Here is a 20,804-nt window from a genome sequence, read left to right as displayed (position 1 = left end):
TGAATACTCTGAGCCAAATAATTTGATGGCATTTTGCTCAATACCACTAACATAGGGCCTGTATGCAACTTATTTAGCACAGAAGCACTAATAATCCATTGCATTTAATATGTTCATAAATACTAGAAATAAAGTTGAACAATAAATTATATTCAAAATCTATAGAAAAAAGTTATACATCTTGCACTACCAGGTATCACAGAAAGTTTAAAAAAAAGTTCAAAGCCATTAAATATATATTTTATGAGAAAAGGCATGCATAAACAACCCTCCTTCCACATAGAACATCCCCTCCCCACAATCAAACAAAACCTTCAGTTGAATGCAGAAAAAAAACACTAAACACTTCTATTTTTAAGAACTTCAAGACAACATCACATATCACAACATGCTACTATACAAAAACCTACAGCATATTCTGTAAAAAAAAAAAAAAAAAAAAAAAGGAGACTAAAAACCCCCAAGAATTTCCCTAAAATATTAAAGATAATCATCATCCTAAAGCCAGAAATGAATGTTACATGTAAAATAGATGAATCAATGCAGTTGATTCATCTCTGCTTGTGCAAGTTGAAAATAAAACACACCCACACAGAGTACTTTTGAATTCCCTCCCAGACACCACAGATCTCTGCCAAGGGCAAAGACTCTGATCATACCTTTTTCAGCCTCAATTGCCTCTACAGTGGCTGTACAGAAGTGAGCAGATGCATGCAAAATGAATGAGAAAGATGAAGAGTGTAATATCGCACAGCAGAAAAGGCAATGATCAATTTAATATAGTATGCTACGCCAGATTCGATTACAATTCCTTCAAATGACAATTAAGTTTTTGGGGGATTATTTTCAAGTCTAAGTGAAACTTTTCCTAGATTTTAACTAATAGAGTTTATCAACTAAAAGCCTGTCAAAGTAACACTACTGAACTGGTGTTATTAACTACATTTCTGTAACTTTTGGTTGTGATTTTTGTTTTGGTTTTTTTTTAAGACAGCAACAGAAAACTTCAACTGATGTTGAAGTTGTGGTATGGTTTAAAAAAATACTAAAGATCTATTTGAGACTATTTCTGAAGATTAAAATGCATTAGTGATATTCAATAAATTACCAGGAAGGACACTATAAAAACAACACTACCAGCATTCTAATAATAATAAAAATTATTTTTCTCTTTAGCTCCCTGAAGTTTAACTACTACTTCAATTTCTCACAATATTTTAAGCTAAAATGGGCATCTTTGAGAACTGAATCATGAAATTTAAGCCAAAGAAAACAAATCTAGAAAGTCATATTTATAAAGTCTTGTAATTTGTTTAGTTGAATCAACAAAGTCTACAGCAGAAAGAGGTCTGGAGTTAACGTAGTCTTAGTGGGTGAATTCATGTGAATATAAAGAACATCTGGCTGCTTTTCTAACTAAATAACTATGACAACTGCTTTGATTTCTGATGTGTAAGATCTTTCCTTACAGTTTTAGCTCTAGATAGCAAAGTTTTAACATAAGGTTATTATTATTACAACCTGAACTGTAGCTAAGTCAATCATGGTAACAACTTTTTACCTCCTCTATTATTTGCCATGCCTCTAATATCACAATTTCAGGAATACTGACAAAAAGTAGCTTATATAGTGGTAAACCTACTTGTGTAGTGCTTCATACATACTGTTAACAACAAAAATCATGGCAGAGTATTCAAGCAAGTGCTGGGGAAAATAGCTCTATAAGAAAATAGGGCATTAGATGAGAATAAAATTCTTTAAAGAGATTTAAATTTATTACTTCTCATTTCCTATCCAACAAAACCAATCACCTACACTATGCCTACACTATGTTATGTATGAATTGCCTACACTATGTTTTAAGCTCACTGTTGCATAAGATTCTAATTTTCACTGAGATAGTCTACAAAAATTGGATACTTGCATTAAGGAAGTATCCAATAAATACTATTTTATCTCATAAAATAATATTAAATACTTAAGGAAAATGCAGCATTTTTAATTTCACATACTGCACTTTCCATGGAACAAAAAATGAAAAAAATGTTAAAACAGTTCTGCACTTAAATCTACAGAGACAAGGACAATTCCAGAATTAAATCAAAAAGCCACTTGAATGGATGGTTATTTATGTTTACCTTAAGGGAAAGAAACTTTCTCTATTTCTAAAAACAAATTACTTTAAGAATTGTTTTAGAAAGTCACCAAATACATACTTTCAAACTCTAATCAATTTGCCATACAAATATGAAACTATATAAAAAAACCACCTCTTTCCACCACTTCCTGTTACCTGTGGAGTCTTTGTTTTCAATCTTTTCCTGAAAAGATCACGAATACTGATTTATCTCTGCAAATTATGTAGCTTGGTCATAAATACAAATTTCAAAATTTACTCCTAGTTCATGCTACTTGTAGAACTACTATTCCAAAAAGACCTTGGAATATTCATCATAGTTAAGAAAAAGATAATTTTCAACTTGACATAAAAGAACAAACTGACTGGAAAATACAAGCACTTAAAAAACCTGTAGAGACTCAATTTGGAAAATAATTTTGTTGGATTCTTTTTTGCAGGTATATCTAAATGAAAACTTTATTCTTTGTAGACTTTGATAAACCTCAAATAAATACTGGATCATATTAACAGGTAATTCTGAAGTCTTCGCTCTGAAAATTCCCAACTGAGAGCTGATTTTAAGCAATAGGTTTTAATGGCATTTACATCCTTAATTTCAGCTCTCCCCTTGTTTTATTTAATGGATGGATGTGATAGAAAATCCTTGCAGATTTTCAATATATACACAAAAACTATCTTAACTGCTTTCTGACTAATAGCAGGGGCAATTGATGTCCATGGCAGTACTTCAAATTTTTAATTTAGACTTGTGTTTAGTATGTTGCTGAATAAAGCTCTATGTATTTTGTCCGTTTTTAGCAGATGTTGGCTCAATTCAGAAGCTAATGGCATTGAATTCAATTCACAAAATAAGTCACTAGGAAATGTTACTTTAAATAACAGTACTTAATATGATCTTTATAATATATATTATATAATGCAAGCAACAAAAATAATAAAAACCAAATTTACGTTAAAAAATCTAGAAATATACAAAGGCCATGATTTCCCAAAGTCTGTTTCTATCCTAAAACATTAAAACTATCCAAAAGTAAGCTATGATTAATTTTTTAAAGGCATATCCATATATTCATGAAAAAAAATCATGCAGTGGCATCTCCCATAGGATGTAGGCTTGCATTTTATCCCAGAATTATGCTTTTGAATTGAGTTGTCTTTGTTTAAGCCCTTGGCTGCAGTCTGCATTTGCCATTCCCCCCTGGGCTGCTCTGTGCTGCAGTGAGGATCTGTCCTGGTGCTGCCAGGCAGGATGGCAAAGCCACCAGGCAAAGCCACCAGGCACCTCTGCTCCAAGGAGGAGGAGGAGGAGGAGGAGGAGGAGGGCCAGCAGCTCACAAACACAGCAGCTGGGCTCAACCAAGTTCTGACAGAAGAGCAGCATTTGCAAAGACCCAGTATGGAAAATGTTACTGACATTAAGACTATCACAGGTATATATGCAAAAATTGCATATGTGTGTGTATCTACTTGCCCTGATAAAATAATTTCAGCCCAGCTCTTGTGAGAAATGGAGATATACACTCCAATTTCTTATAACTTTCAGAGCTGCTCATAGATTTAACAGCAATCAATGTGCCATTTAGAAAATGAGCATTTTTAAGACTGAAACCAGGAAAACCTAGGCCATACTGGTAAATTCTGTGTATTTTTAAGCAACAATATAACAGAATTTAAAAAATACTTCAATTAATATTATATTATTTTATTTTTGCAAGCCTAGATTAGTTTAAATTATTAATAGTATACTGATAGTACAAATTGATATTGACAGTGTACTGATAGTACAAAATACTTCAAAGAGTAATTAAATATCTGTAGTAAGAAATCCTGCTATACTGTCAGTGGCCGTAATTTTGTCAAGAATATAAATTCTTACTACAATGGTTTAGAAAACGGTCAGTTAATGAAGTTTTATTTTATTTTTGGTTTACTGCCACCTTTGCAATTGAGCATTATAATTTGAGAACTACTCTTTTAAGACTAAAAGAGTAACATCAGTCTTATCAGTAAAAAGAAATTACTTCAGTTTAAGAACTAACAGTTGGCATGATTTATTTAGAACAATCAACATGACTAAAAAAATGAGGTATATTAATGTTGTGCATCAGGGAATAATACTGCCATCAAAAGTTCTAGTCAAGAAAAAGCCCACACCCACAAAAATCCTGAATGGATTTTGCATACTTTCCAAATGCCCCCCATTTTCAGTAATGGTAGAAAGTCCTATGCTTTATGTGAAAAAAATTTTCTAGTCAGTTTGATCCTCTCTGGTATTTGTAATGCAACATGGATAAAAATTTGTTAAATGAGTGAGAGGAATGCAGACTCATTTTTTAAGCATAATAAAATTTCTTATTAAACAATGAAAATTAAAGTTAGAACATATGCTTTTGGAATAGTTGAATGGATTAGGAAACACACACCATTTCTTGTTATAGACACTCACAAAACAATCACATACATACACTGGACATATAAAATTACTTGTAGACATTATATGTCCACTGAAAAATGATTTAAAATGTAACATTTGTCTTTCAAAGCTATTAAAAACAGCTTTGATAGTTTAATAGAAAATGTAGAGAAAGGCTTTTAAAAAACTACATAGAAAATATATGGAATTCAAATAAACAGTCTAAATCATGAAATGAGAAAAGCAGCTACTCTTGGAAAATAGATTGTGTAAAAATGGTATTCACATATCACAATCTTTCAATAGTTATAAAATTCAGTATTCCCATACTATAGTTTTATATTTATTTCCTAGTAAAGCCTGAAGGTGGCCAATAAAAAGTCCTTAAATATGTTAAGAGTGCTGCTGATATGAAGTCCAGTTTCAGACTGGTGTTTTTTAGCTATTCACCACTGTGAACAGAAAACATGGACTTCACTCTTTTAATATGCTTGGTACAAGCTCATAGCATCCTCCCTAATGCTAGGTAATCATTATGGGCCTTGTGAAAAATATGATCCAATGATTCAACAAACTAAAAAAAAAGAATAAAAACCTTTTATAAAATATTCAATGAGCCAGATTACAGGTATATTTTGTATAGAGTTCTTTTTATTTTCATGCAAAAAAAAATATATGCACACTTAATAACACCCTTTTATTTTGATTTATTTACAAGTTTTAAATTCAATCCCTTTATTCTCAACTGATTTTATAACAAATGATGGAATATTTTTCAAGTACATTATTGTTCAAAATGCACAGACAATGTGCAGCAGCAAATGCAGCAAACCTCAAAAACAAGGTGCTACAACATTGCTTCTACATCAAGAGACAGACAAGTGTCTGGGATAGTGGTTTAATTTTAACACTTATACAGACATACATCTATACCTAGAGAGAGACAGACAGATCTAAGAAAGCAGCTACATCTGCAGAGGAAGGAAACAGCATGTTACAAGGACAATTCAGGGAGGTCAATTATACATAGAACATTTGACAAACAACATAGAGAACAAACTTTGGCATTAATTACCAGGGTACAAAACGTAGCACATTCCAATCTGTCAATGGAGTGCAATATGGAACTATGCAGTCTGTAGCTGTTTGTTAATATTAATATCAACAAGTATTTGACATTGTCAATGAAAATACTAACACAGCTATAATAAAACCATTTTAATGGAGAGCACACAAGTAATGATGCAAAATTACACTGCCATTTTTGTATCTGTAATGATTAAATGCCTTAATATGAGATCTATAAGGTCACCCCACCTGAAAAATCATAAACTAAGGAGGCTCAGAATCTGAAAAACACAGCCTGACACTGCTGAACTAATTGGCTTTTAGTTTTATACCCTGGTTAAGTATCCATTTCACATTGCCTGATTAACACATAACACTATGCTCGTATCAGCCGCTAAGACAAGAACTGAAAAGCATAAGAAATTCCCTGCATGCATTATGTGTGGTGTTAGCAAAAGAGTGAGATGTGCCCCAGTCCATCTGAGGCACAGCAAGTTGCATAACATCATTACCACTTTGCAGGGTCTGCCGTCCTCCAGCCAACACTCCACTAGGTAACATTCCAGTGGGAGTCAAACCCTTGAGTGTCAGCACACTTTCACTCTCCTCCCTGTGTGAAAGAAAACAGTAACAAAACCTTAAATATCTGTGCATGAAAACCTACATTGAAGTAAAATAATGGATGGAGAAAGGGAGAGCCTAGTTTTGCTGTGTTTTAGGCATGTCAAGACTGAATGTAAATTCAAATTCCAACAATTTAAAAGGCGAAAATAATTCTATTCCAGGCCAGTCTTTCTTCCGCCTAGGAGTTATAAATGCTGGCTATTTCTGAACCAAATTCTGAGCAGTTATTCATATGCAGGTTCATTAGCTTTGAAATGAGCACTGAATGCCTCAGGAGGTACTGAACATATCTCACTATCATAAAATAATCCCCAATTTTGTTTTAAATGTCTCTGCTTTGGAAAATAACTTCAAAAAATTATCCCTACTTGAGCAACTGTGTTCTGTGGAAAAACAGATATTTTGGGTAAATAGGATGATGAAATTCCTACATTTAAAGAGGATGGGTATTTTTTAAATAGCTGAAAAGAAGCCAAAAGTGGAAATAAAACCCCTCTACTCCTCAAGTTCCTGGTATGTCAGAAATTTTCAGACTCAGTCCTGACCTCCTCCATTACACCCTCGATTTCATCTTTCTATCTGGTATTGTCTTTCCAACACTCTTAGTTAACAGCTAGACAAACAACAAGTAAGCTAAAGATCATGTTCTCTGATTTCTTGAAACATGTCTCAAAAATAACTCAAAAATATTCTTTAACCAAAAATTCCAACAGCAAGAGGGTACACCAATGTGTCAAACAAGATTCTGATGCACAGTGATCTTCCTGGAAATTCTCTGGCATTCATTATCCTGAAACAGAGATGTTTACCTTGCATATGTAAGAGGGGTTTAGGAAAGCTGAAATCATTCAAGTACCTGAGAACAGAGAAGACTCTTGCCATCTTGCCAATTGCCCGAATTTTGTTTCTGATTATTTCTTTCCGAGCAGCAGCTGTACCTACTTTCAATAGAAAGAATAAAGAGTCTCAAGCTCATGAGTACTTAGAAGGTCACTGTTTTAAAGTGCATCAAATATAACACAACTGTTTAAGTTCAGTACTCTTCACAGGAAGTCAGTACCCAAATACTTAAGGGCACAACGTTATCAAATTAGAGCTTCAGAATGCCAGCAAAACCACCAACACTTCTGTGTCCACTAAACACACACAAAAAAGTTAGCTTGTTCACAATGATTTCCCAAACCAGTAAGCATCTGAACTACCACCACTACGGTGTAGAAACTATCATAACTCATTTGCCTAAATTTTACACTTTAAATTCTTAGTACTGACACGTGTGTATATCAAGATGTAGGCAAGCAGCCCAGTATATAAGCCAGAGATACTAAAGCCACAAAAAATGAAGATTTTCTAATTGTTACACAGCTGTTCAAGAGAAAACAGTGGTTTCCTTGTTTTTATGTCAGCTACCAAAAACACAACTCCATGAAAACTCTCCAGAAAATAAACAAGCAAAAAGCTGCAGTGGTACCTTTCTTACCACTTAAGTCTGTGTTCCACATCATCTCAGGTTTGCATCATTTGCAGAAATTACAAATACCAAAGATCTGGAGTAAATATTGCACATTCCACAGGGCAGAGTGATACCACTTGTGACAGACAAAAGTAAAGACAAAACTCTGAAAGGAGGCTTGTGATTGAGAAGAAGAGCCACTTTTGCCTGCCTTGACATGAAAATGGAAACACTGTTCTCCAACACTTAAGTGTTTCTGGTTTGTTTCAATGTATAAAAGCCATCCTTCCCCTCATCTTACTTTCTCTTTGCCAACTTCTCAATTTTATTAAAATAGTAGAGGCAGATGAGGAGGTATCAAAACCAAAATCCTTACTTCTCCTCAGCCATTGGAGGAGAGCATTAGTCACATCAAGGTAAGAGTAAGCCAGTCATACTGTGAATTGAACCACAGGGTACCAAGAGCGAACAAGCTCAGACAGGTCTGTTAGGTGTTCCAGAACTTCCATGTACAGTGTTGTTCAGTCTTGGGAGAAAGGTACACAATAAGAAATTGCCAACTAAATTGCAAGAATGTAGAAGAGAGGACCACAGAAATGAGCAGGGAAGAGCCACATGTCCAAAATTCGCCTACTTGCATTCAAAAGGGGAGCTGTGGAAGAAGCTGTTTTCCATCCCTGCTCACTAGCATGGGGCTTCCCAGTGAGGGAACAGACACCCAGGAACAACAGTCACACTTCTCAGACCACAGCTGAAAGGACATAAGGCCTTCTGTGGCACAAGAGTGGTTAGACTTTCCACCCTGAACACCAAACCAAATAAAATACAAAGATAAAGCATGTAAGGGCAAACAACAACAACAAAACCACATAAGACAGAAAAGGTGCAATGACAAAGAAAAAATGCGGGAAGAGACAGCTTTTGAAAGACACAATGACAGAGTCATGGGGTATGACAAATACCTGCCAGTCCTCATAAACAAAACAAAAAAGCCAGGAACTGCTGAGTTAAGTTTTTTTAGACAATTTTAACAGACATCGAACTAAAAACGTGACAAAGCAGGTAGAAACAAAAAGTGACAAAACAGGAAAAACCTGGAATAAGATAGTGTGAAATATTCCATTTTTACTGAAAATAATTTCCTTTAAATATCAACTTTTAATTTTTCCAGTTCTAGAAATTTTTATTTTGTCTCTTTGAACACTACTGAATAGTCACTTGAGAATCTGTAATAAGGAGACTCTTTTAGAGTTTGAAAAGATCTGGGCTAATGGGGATGTCAAATATTTCTCTTTAAGTTCCTCAGTTTTCCTTCTACCTACACCAATTTGCAGGCTTCACTGATGCCAAGCTGTAACGTGCCAACTGGAAAGACTTCAGGCAGTGCTAGTCCCTGTGCTTTAAAATGAGAAAGGTTGCTTTGGGGTGTTTGGTTTGTTTGAGGGGGTTTTGTTTGTCTGTTGGGATTTTTCATTTTTGTTTTTCTTTTTTTAAGATGATCTCTCATTGCCCTGGCCCTCTAGAAGCAACACAGCCAAGGCAAAAAGCCAAAGGCATTACTCCAGGCTGCAGCACTGCACTAATGTGGCTGTTGAATCATGATTATTTAGAGAATGGCATTTGCTTGCAGAAGAATGTCTTAATTACACCCTAAATTATAGGAGATATGACAAAGAACTTCCCCATTTCCCATTCCCAATGCCTGCACAAGAAACAAATTGTGAAACGCTGACATGTTATGCCCCAAACATAACTTTTGGAAGTATGTCTATAATCTAATGCATCTCCAAGTATTAGAAATATTCTCTGGAACCAACAAACTAATACAGAGAGAAAAAATATTATTAGGCAAGTAGTATTGAGAATAATTTCTCTGTACAGAACTATCTACCCTGTGATTTCTGAAAAACAAGTGACAGACCATGAATTTAAGTTAGTAAGTAGGCTTCTTTTTACAATTTGCATCCGACCATCTTCAAAATAACACAGAGAATCAAAAAGTACTTTTTTTTACATCTCAGTTAAGAAGACGAAATGTACTACACAAACCAGGTTTTGGAACATTTTATAAACACATTCCATGCACAACCTTAAAAAAACAGCTCATGAGGAAAGTATTAAAGAGCAAGACAGACAACGGAAAGCTCCCTACACATGCAGGACCAAAGATAAAATTTTAGAAGTGGGTAAAAGAATGAAATTCTACAAAAAAAGGAATGAAGAAAGGAGTAAAAAAATTCATGCACAGAAAGACAGATGTCTTGAAGTATGACTTCTCATAACAAAATACACAAGTATTTATAAAATTCCCATTAAAATGGTTAATAATCAAAAAATCCTACATAAAAACTCTCCACAGAAAGGTATTTTCTCCTTAATACTTTATATTGTCAGGTTCTGTGAAGTCATATTTCAAAACATTCCTACTCTGTCTGGTCTGTACCTTTTTTATTGCCATATATGAGTCGCTCTTCAGATGGAGAGTCCAGAAAAAAAGGAAGTGAACGATGAAGATAAAGGTGAGTGAGACAAAAAAAAAGATATTTAACTTGGCAGTGGTAATAAAGAAGGAATGGAGAAGAAATGTGAAAAAAAATAAAATGGAAAATTGCAACACTTGAAAATGCATTCATCAAACAAGAAGTGGAATCGTTGAGAATATTTAAAATTTGACGAATAACAAGTGAAAGCTTCGAAGTCAACAGTTCAAAACAAAATCCAACCACAGAAAGATAAAGCATAGACAGTACCTAGGTGGCATAACAGATGCATCAAGCAAAGAAATTGTTAAAGGAGACAGAAGAATAAAATAATTCAAATTAGAAAACTACAGACAGGGTATATGCAATCAACTGACATCTGCAACTACTCTGGCAAACATAAATCCTAACACTTAGACTACCACTAACCCTGCTGGGTGCAATTGCTTTATGTCCAGTTTAGTAGATTTACTTGAATAAAAACCAGGAATTGACTGTTGGCAGGATCACTTTTGAGACTTCTTCTACGTTTTCACATTTCTGGCCATCATCTAAATAGCAGCAAAGCTGAAGTGGCTCAGAAGCAATGCACTCCAATGGAAAACACACAGCTGCTTAGCACAACACTATTCTGCTGTCAAATTTGAACACAGCAGTTATCAAATGCTAAGAAAGGGGTTGTGTCTCCAATGTCTTTATAAATGATCCTTTCATGTTCCTCAAAGGCTGCTGCAAGTTTTCTTCCTCCTCTCCCATCAACAACAATTCACCAGATCAGTTCTGTTATTGGATGAAATGAAGCAAGTCTAAAAAATGTTTAGGTGTGACATTAAGCACTTCTGTAAAAAGCCCAACAAAACAAAGTGTGATATGCTAGGTCTTCATGTCAATGTTGCTTCCTAATCATCATGCTACAAACCACTCTTAACAATCTACTGTATCACAGTTTAAGAGACAGAAAGATGTTATAATTCATTACAGAAATACACATAATACAACATACATATACAAGCTGTCCTTCAAACTCAAGCACAGACTTAAACTTGCATTTCAGACTTTATTTATAATACTTTGCCATTAAAAAATATTTTATCTGATGTTCTCCTGCATCAACTGTTATTGAAGGGCAATAATTAAGAAATTTAGTGTATTATAATACATTTATTCTAAACAGTAGCAAAGCAAGTTATTCTGTTTCAAATTTTAAGTGCCATGACATTTGGAGAATTTCCCACTAAAAGTGTGTTTTATATCGAAATTAGATATGAGTATTTGCAAAAAGTTTGTTATAAATAAAAATCACATGACAATTCGCAAAGGTTACTATTATTGCTTCTTGATCACAAACAGAAACACAATTCCCCTCTCTGCCCCACCAAAGGCATTGTTTTCTACAGAAAAATTTGAAGGCAATTTCATTCAAATGCCAGGCAATATTACACAACACAGTCTAAGTTAACAACTGCTTACAAGCGGTTACCATTAGGAGCATTTACGTATCTTAAAGTAAACCCTACCGTCAAATTGATCTTCTCCCTCTGTCATCAGCTCATCATCAGAGCAAATGCTCAAAACATTCACCAACATTTCTGTTACTGTATAGGAAAAAACAAACCTTAATTCATTCTGTGTAGAATTTAAATTATTTCCAGCACACAAGATATAGCTAGTCACCAGCAACTTTAGTGAATGATCTTCTCACACCACAACCATTGCTCAGTAACCCATTTCAAAATAAGTGCTTTTCTTGATGTGAGCTGTCCCAGAATTTAAAAAGCTCAGAAAAATAAGCAGCTATAAATTATACATCTAAACACTAAACAAACAAACAACAGGAACAACGCTCCTCTCTTATGAGGAGTTTTTACACAAAAAGATTTTTCTTGCAAATTAGTCGTTTTACATCAAAAGTTAATTATTTGAACTAGTTTTTATGCAAACTTTACCTAAATAAGAAAAATTTTGACTGCTCAAATTCAAGCTGTTCTATTCCTGACACCTGCAGGCATGTAGCAGAAGTACTCTAGCAGAAAAATATTAGAATATAAATATAGGAGTTTGTCTTTTCAAACTCCTCTTAAATATATCAACATATTGGATACAAGCTTTTTGATACAAGTTTGTGTATTTTTTTTCTCCAGGAATATTCTTATTCTGCCACTCAATCTTTCAATATATCAGCCTCTTTCTTAAAATATTCAAACCTTCCTCTACATAGAGTATTCAGAAGCCTATCCAAAAGGCAATTGGTTTAAAACCCTGTAAATTGCTGCCTACATTTATTCATGACTAATTCATACAACCCCTGTGTTATCTGCTATGGTTGTATTCCTCATTCTCGGGAAAGAGTTACTCTCTACTGTAAAAGAAAAACCCAAGCAAATTATGGTTTTGATCAGATGAATGCAGACCAGACAATATTGACACTAAATCCTTCATCAAAAGTGGAAGCATGCATTTGTGCAAAGGCAAGGCTCCCTACAAGGGCCATGACTCCAGCAGTCTGAAGCATTGAGCAGGGCAATGAAACACTCAAACACTGTTAAATAAGCTGCTGGATGTCATTACCAGCAACACAACAAAAGCAAAATACACAATATCAAAACTCTTTGCTGTTGGAAACATTATCTGTTGCATCATCAGACAAGAGAGATATAAACAAAATCTTCTTTCAAATGTTAGGTCCCTTCATTTAAACATAAAAAATTGTTGACTGGGTTAACCACATTAAGAAGTGTCCAAACTATTTGCATTTAACTACTTACTAAAGATAACACAAGCAAAGCTTGAATCCTAGGTTTTTATGTCCTTAAATATATAACTGCAGGGAACCTAAAATTTATTTAAATTTGTTTTATTTGAATTAAATTTAAACTAAATTAAAAAAAAATTTTCAAAGAAATTTTCAAAGAAATTTAAAGAGCTCTCCAGATCTCTTTTTATGAAAAGAGCAGTTTCTGTCATGGAAGGATTTTAAACAGACCCAAATAGCCTCTAACCTCGTTGCTTGTCAACTGAGGACTACTTGGGGCCCCAGTGTCCTAGATTCAGAGTTATCATCTCTAGAGAGAAAAGAAAAAAAAAAAAAAAAGGAGGATCTGTGCTAAATTATCTTTTTTCAAGAAAAATTATAACTGAAAACTTATCTTTAGTGAAGGTCAATCTGTTATATCTATATAGAAAAGTTAACATTTTACACTAATATCTCAATATGAATTCATACCTATATCTACATGAGATTAATAACACATATAACTTAGCATTTTGTAGAATATGAACAACTTAAATATTAACTTCAAATGCAGTTCGAAGATACTACTTAACAATGCAGATGGACACGCTCAATGGAAATTATAATTTCTGTTAACATCTTAGCTATATTAGATGCAGTTCTAACTGCCTTGACGTAAACAAGTCAAGAAAACAACACAAAAATAATGCAATCCATCTCTCATTGGTAAATATATTTAAAAAAACAAAAATCCTCCCAACATCAGTCTGGGAAAAATAGAGATAATAGTTGATGCATAACATCTACTAACCTTTTTCTCCAACAAATGGCAAAGACCAGGTGAAAACATCCATAAAATTTGGTAGCCAGTAAGGATGAGGAGAACAATTGAACTGACGAATATTCATCACATTGTTTTCATATTTTAATACAGCAGCTAAAATGAAATTCAGACATTTTGAAAAGAATGTTTGAAACTTGGAAGTACTACAAATGTAAAGTCACAGGCTTGGCTTAGGTCTATTTATACTTTAGGTTAAATAATCCCAGAGGTATTCCATTCTCTGTCTTTCACAGTACTTAGGTAACCAAGGGAGGAGCACTTTGGATTTTTACTGTGGATGTTTCACATTAAGATACTGTTACATGTCAATATAGGTCTGTACTACCCTATTTCAGGTGTACAATCAACAAGGATTTTTAAAAGTCCTGAAAACGTATAATTTCAGTAATTATAACAAAACTAACTCAGAACAGCAGGATATTCAGTATATGCAAATTCAGGTTTTATTCTTCCTATGTGTCTTCATATGTGTGTTCCCATGCTATAAGCCTGAAGTAAAATCAAAGACATCTAGAAGATGAGGGAAAAGAGAAAACAGAAAGAAAAGACAGAAAAACAGAAGCATTCTAAAGCTAAACAAGCAGTTGACCACATTTTTCTATACTTACACTTGCATCAGACTGGGAATAGCTCATGTGAAAAAGGGTTCTATGAACACAGTATCCATAGAGATAGTGAAAAAACTTTAAAAGCCAGTTGAAGATATTTTTACTTCCCCCTTACTTTGTAATCAGTGGAAGTAACAACATCTTTCCTGTGTACATTTATTCACCCTACAGAAGTGGAATGGGCTGGGGGTGGTTCTTTGTAGGTGGGTGGAAGAAAATGCAATGTATTTAATAGAAAAAAGGTGTTGGTTTCAAAGGAACACTATTTGAAAATCTGGAAATCATTCATTCATCACATACTTGAAATGTCTTACTTTAATATCATGCTTGAATGTCAGCAGGCTTTATTTTTAATTTCCATTGTTGAATTTTATTCTCATCTATGAATAATACTAATTCACAGCTAAGCTTTTCTCTGTAATTCTGACTTGGTACATCTTTCTCCACACCATTAAACATGCTTCTCCTGTTCAACTCTATCTTAGCAGAGGATGGACAAAAATGGATTCTTAATATTTCCAGTGGTGATCAGTACTTTGATCTCTTTCTTGTTTTCCCATATGTGGCGATAATGGGAATTATAATCACAATTTAGACATTTAGATGCCACAATACACAATGCAAACCACCTTCCTTGCCCAATAAAGACATCAGAGGAGTGAAAACTCATAGCACAGGGAAACCTTGCCTGACTGGATAACACCAGTAGATTTAATCACAAGTACTAAATAGCAACAACTTTCACAAAGGAAACCTCTGACCACACTTATGCTTCAAGGGACTTCTCTTACAGGAGGTTGTCATTTATGGCTCTTTTTTATAATTTTCACTAATACATTTTTTTTAATTTTTTTTGTCCTTTAGTTTCGTAACTGGCAAAAAGCTGTTGATACTAGATTATCTAGTTAGACAATTTATTATAACATACAATTACTAATAACAAGTTCTTACCTTTATTATTGTAGACATCCAGGTAATTAGGTGCTGAAAAAATTGTTATTAAAGATGGGAACCCTGTAGTTTGACTTTTCCTGTACATTCTATAACTGCAAAACCAAACAAATTATATTACATCTTACAGCAAGTAAGTAATTGACTTTAATTCTACATTGTGACTATTTCCTTGAAAGATAGAAAGTACTCACCCTGCATCTTGTGCTTCATGTGCTCTAATGATTGACAACAAATTATTATTTTGCAAAAATTCACAAACTGCTGGATAGCTGTGAAATGAAAACAATTATGAATAAAAGATATTTTCTTAAAATATTCAGGAAGAGTCAGTACTAAAACACCGAACTAGATCATAGCATACTCTCACCTATAAAAGTATGAGCATCCTCTGACTGTATTATGACTGAAATGCTCTGGTGAATTTTCACTTCCAAAATCTTCTGAAGGATCTGACCACAATAAGTCACACATTGGTCCAAATGCTGGAGGCTCTTTGAATCTATCTAACTGTTTAGAAAAAAAAGGCAACAGCACAAATACTCTTTAGATATTAAATTATTAAGTTTTAAACATTTGCTAACCAACATATCCATCAATACCAAGCATTTTTAGAATAAATCCCAACCATATCAAAGAGAAGTAGTTTCTGTAAAGTTTTTCCTCTCCTCCTCATGAAAAAAGGCACAGGCATGCCAAAAGAACCAAACCTGTTAAAAGCAATAAGATTTATTAGTTGTAAAAGGAAGGGAGATAACTTCCAGACTGATGGATATGTGTAATACAAGGTCAAGATACAGACAAGAAACAAAATGGTCCTTTTTCATGCACATGCCACATCTACCAATCTGGAGACACTACCAGGAATTAGAAAAGAGAAACAGTACAGAAAACAGGAATTATAAAAGAAAAGCATGAATAATTAGCACCAACTAGAAGAGACTAAATATATATTACAAAACAACTCTAAAAATCCAAACCAACAAAAAAAAAAAAAAACCACCCTGAAACACCCGTCTCCATAGTGGATCATTTAACAATGTAATGAAGATGTGACTGGCCCAGCTGTCTAAGATTTTTTCCATATAAGCTTTATTTTTCAGCTCTATCCCTGATGTAATAGGCCATAAGAATTTTGGGAGATGTCTGCGTTTTCTCTCTTGCTGCTTCTTTAGTGATTTTCACTTGAAACACCTATTTTTACAGCCTGCAACTTTCCTAGTAACCACAGTCTAAAGGGGCAGAAGTTAAGGAGCAAAGTGGATTTGTTAAGGTAAAAGGAAAATACTCTGCTTAAGTAAGTTACAGGCAATCAATCTCTGATGTCCCAGAAATGAAAGTAGATATCCCAGGTTCAATATAAAGTTTATTTGGTCTTTATGTAGCTGGAGTTTGTTCACAAGATGATTTTATCCAAGAAATGTAGGAACGGTTCTTTGATGGACAGTGCATTTATCTCACTTCACTTCCCATACCAAAGAAGATGACTTTGATGGTACTAGAGAACACTTAACTCTTCAGGACAGGCTCGAAGGGAGGTTTGGTGAGCACCTGGTGAATTTGAGTCTAACGGTCCATAGGAATCCATTCAAATATGGAACCAGCAGTAGTGCCAAGCTCTCTCATGCCCTGGAAAATCAGAGCTCCCGAGGCTGCCACCTGTAACATAAGTGGAGAGGTCCAGATCTTTACAAATTCCTGCCAGATAATGGTAAGGCAGGTATTAACTGAAGTTGTTGTTGGAATTTATTCAATATTAAAAATCCTGTGGTTTAACATTTCCCACACTGGATGATAAACCTGGTATGGAGTATTTCTTCCAGATTGAAGAAGTCAGTCCATCAACTTCTGCAAGTACCTGAATTTCTGTAGATTAAACCATCAAGTTTCTAAACCTCCAGCAATAAATTTGGGTCCAGAAGCTAACAGAGGCATTCACACAAGGAAGTTTCAACTGTTGATTGATGTTTCCTGCAATACAGAAGGCTAAAAGTCTAGAAAACATTTCTAAGGATTTTTCTTTAGTCTTCAAGGATTTTCCTTATGACTTTGGCCAAATGGATAGAGACATTATAAACAAAAGTTTTGGTTGCCTGCAATTAACACACCTCTCCCAGACTAATTTCTCATAGCATTGAAACAATAATGCAGCTATTTCCTGAAGTAATGTCAGTTTGTAAAAAATAAATAGACTTACATACACTTATACATATACTACATATACTTACTTACATGCACACCAAATCAGTTTCTTCACTAGACACTCTACTAACTGGCATGGTTCTCAAGATAGCTCAAAATTCAAGGAAATGCCACTTCAAACTATTCAACCCAGATCTCATGTATCAAGTCAGAATAATCAATTTAAGGACTTCTCTATTATTGGCACAGCAAGAAAGTTAAAGGACATGAGCAAATTCAAAACACTTGTTACTGATTTAACTATTTCTGAATGTGCTTTGACTGCAGCAAAACAGAATCTCAATACAAACTGGCTCAACATTTTTCTAAATATGACTAAGGTAACCAAGAAAGACAATTTTTAAGAATAAGAATCAACAGACCTGGTGTTGAAACAAGACTAGGTAGTATATTTTTTAATATACTGTAAAACATTTAAATCTAAATTACTTTCTAGGTACTATGCAGTCAGGACAACTAAAGTGACATGCATTATATCTCCACATGGATGTTCCAATTCTGAAGTACCAAAACCTGAGAGGCAGATTAAGGTACAGCATATTAAAACACTTTTACTTTTGAGGCAAAAGACCTTCACAAAAGTTTCACACACAGACACCAGTTTTAATTAATCTGTCCTAATTTTCTTGAGAACTATCACCTAATAAAACCTAAAAAATAACATGAAGGCCAGTGAAGAGTGGCAGCCATTTTACATATTACTGAACAAAATGAAATTTCAGCAGGCCACAGAAAGGAATCCAAGTATTACAAAGACAGATTCCCAGTTGTGTTGCCATATATTTCAAGGCAATTTGCTGACCAAGTCTTAGTATCACCAAGAGCTAAACAAAAGACTGACCATCTGTTGTAAATGGAGAAAAAATTTCTTTGTCTCTCTTTTTTAGAGCCCCCATAATCTCACCTGGATACTTCCTTCTTTCTAAAATGCCAGGTTTAAAAATCACAATTCCTGGTATTTTGTTTCAGTAGAAATCTTGGCAGCATAAAGGAAATCAACTAAACACCATCTCTAAATTGATGGGCATGTCTTAAAGAGACACTCTTTACCAAGACAATCAGAACACCTGTGGAATTGATATTCGGAAAATAAAAATCAGATTACCACAAGTTTCACAAACTTCCATTTTGGCAGAAATAGGAAGCACCTAGAACAACCTTTGTGGTTAGGATTCACTGTCATGCCTAGTATGATAGTTGTCCTCTTCTGGAAGTAGATTTATGACAGCAAATATAATAATTTAAATTGTATAGTTTAATCACCTTCCTACATGTCAGTACTGATGAAAGACTTCATCCAGAAGAAATTGTGCCCTGCACAGAATTTTTCTTAGGTGATTCCTGCACTATTTATAGAGCTGTGATTTCCCTTTTATGCCAGATAATTACGTCCTTGCAGCAAAGATCTCTCCTTAGTAAGAACTTCTGCTAATAAACCACAAGGCCTGGAATATTATACAATTGTCTTGATTGCTTACAGAAGTAACTTCACACACCACACTTGTACCACAAGTGTATGATTTTTTTCCTAGATATAAAATGAGCATTTCACATCACCCTGTAATTTAAATACATTTAAATTACCAGTGCACTCCAAGCTCTAATGCAGCTATTGAAGTTGCTGCCAATCCATGACTAGCACCTTTTTCAGGTTACCAGATGATTCTTCAAAAACAAAAAAGGCCCAAGCAACAATTCTATTAACACTGCCTTACATTTATAAACATGGCTTTCATCAGAACAAAATACAATGCAGATTTTCATATATGCATGTAAACATTTCACCCTAATGTGGCCTTGAATATTACAGAAGCACATCTGAAAGTACAGGCCAAGACAATGGAATTATGTTCTAGTTAAATTTACTTGACACTTTGAAACCTGATTAGCTGCAAGACTGAGACTAACAGAAAAATGAATCACAATCCTGTTATGACAGTGGCTTTCCAAAGTGTTTTTCCAGAAAATGTTTTCTTTACGTTACTTTCCAAAAAGCCTTGACCATGCTTCTTTTTATCTGTATAGGGAGAAGTGTTAAGGCTTTGTGAGAATGGCACTGTTTAGTCTCTTTGCTTTCTTACTTCCCTTTCTCTACACAATGCATTTGGATTTCTGTACATATCAGTATTTGCTCTGGCAGTGCAATGTGCCCCAGTACATTCTCCCACTTACATCACTGATCTAATAAATACACTTCCTCTCTAACATTTTCTTCTCCTCTCACATCACTCTGCTTCGCAGTGTAATATCTGTAAGTGAAATAAACTGACATTTGAGGCTCTGAAATGGTCCAATCATTACAAAAAATCCCTAATAAATAAACACAGTGAACTCAAAAATGAGATTCCACTGGACAGCCTATAACTTTGAGGAAAGGGAGAGGGGAAAAAAGAAAAACGAAGCACAAATAAAGGAGAAAATGCTAAGAAAATGAGAAATGTAATTAATGAAGATAAAAAGACAAAATAGGCTGCAATACATACTTTTATATACTATAAAAGTAATTTAGGAGCATGCTTTTACTTTCTCTCCAACATTCAGATCTCTTTACAAACAGGCCCCCATGTACCTTCTTCCATATATGGATAAACCAAGTTTTCTTCCATCCTTACCTATAATCCCAAAGCTTTCTTAGAACCACCTATGTATATTTTAAGCTGAAATCATCTACATTTTAGCTGTTCCTAATCAAAACAGGAATGGCTTTGACTTCCAAGTGCAGCACTCAAGATGTCAGCTAAGTCAACTTAAAGAAGTCTAGAAGGAGTATGCAAAAAGGAAAGGAATGGACTTTGAAAATTCCCATCTGATACAATCTCCACCTGACAAGTCATCCATGCAAGTAGAAACCACACTATTAGAAACAGATACCTCATGTCATCACAATCTTTGGCCCTTTAAATTGCACACCACTATTTATTGTTTCCATTGCATAATTTAAAAAAGAAACTTTTAAATTCTACTTATTAATATACTCAGCACATTCACCACAGTGAGAAGTACTCCTCAACTGTTACTCAAATGCCTATCATATTTTCCATTTTATATAGCAATCTGAATTTCTGTTAAATACTGCAATATCTCACTTTCTCAAAACTAAAATCCACCTATTTAAGGCAGTAAAAAATTTCAATATAATAACTGAAATATTATATTAGATATAGTAAACAATTTTAAGACTACACCTAATTTTAATAAGTTTTCTCCTGGAAACTATGAGAACACTAGCTCTTATCTAGAAAGAAATACAATGTACTATTTTGATTGGATATTAAACTCTTCACATGTAG

The 20,804-nt window shown here is 34.2% G+C and overlaps 1 protein-coding gene across 7 annotated transcripts in view; it reads right to left on the bottom strand.

The window, feature by feature from the left end:
* Window positions 1-20,804, bottom strand: part of PPP3CB (protein phosphatase 3 catalytic subunit beta) — a 45,334-nt gene that overhangs the window by 8,542 nt on the left and 15,988 nt on the right. For 3 of the 7 annotated variants that reach the window (XR_001403356.2, XM_014879927.2, XM_014879925.2), the window contains exons 6-12: window positions 15,683-15,822; window positions 15,507-15,584; window positions 15,313-15,407; window positions 13,721-13,846; window positions 11,696-11,773; window positions 7,102-7,186; window positions 6,134-6,231 (exon numbers count right to left, since the gene is read on the bottom strand). Coding sequence is in view for 6 of the 7 variants with exons in the window: in XM_014879927.2 (XP_014735413.1) it covers window positions 6,134-6,231; window positions 7,102-7,186; window positions 11,696-11,773; window positions 13,721-13,846; window positions 15,313-15,407; window positions 15,507-15,584; window positions 15,683-15,822 (700 nt within the window). In the remaining variant the exon portion in view is untranslated. Of the gene's footprint in view, window positions 1-659; window positions 690-5,184; window positions 6,232-7,101; window positions 7,187-11,695; window positions 11,774-13,720; window positions 13,847-15,312; window positions 15,408-15,506; window positions 15,585-15,682; window positions 15,823-20,804 lie in introns of those variants that run through there. The other 4 variants (XM_014879924.2, XM_014879923.2, XM_014879926.2 and 1 more) reach the window with 4 other exon arrangements.

The sequence above is a fragment of the Sturnus vulgaris genome, chromosome 8, assembly GCF_052056855.1.
Source record: "Sturnus vulgaris isolate bStuVul1 chromosome 8, bStuVul1.hap1, whole genome shotgun sequence".
Lineage (NCBI taxonomy): Eukaryota > Metazoa > Chordata > Aves > Passeriformes > Sturnidae > Sturnus > Sturnus vulgaris.
Note: the sequence above shows the minus strand (reverse complement) of the source record. Positions and strands in the feature narration are given on the sequence as shown.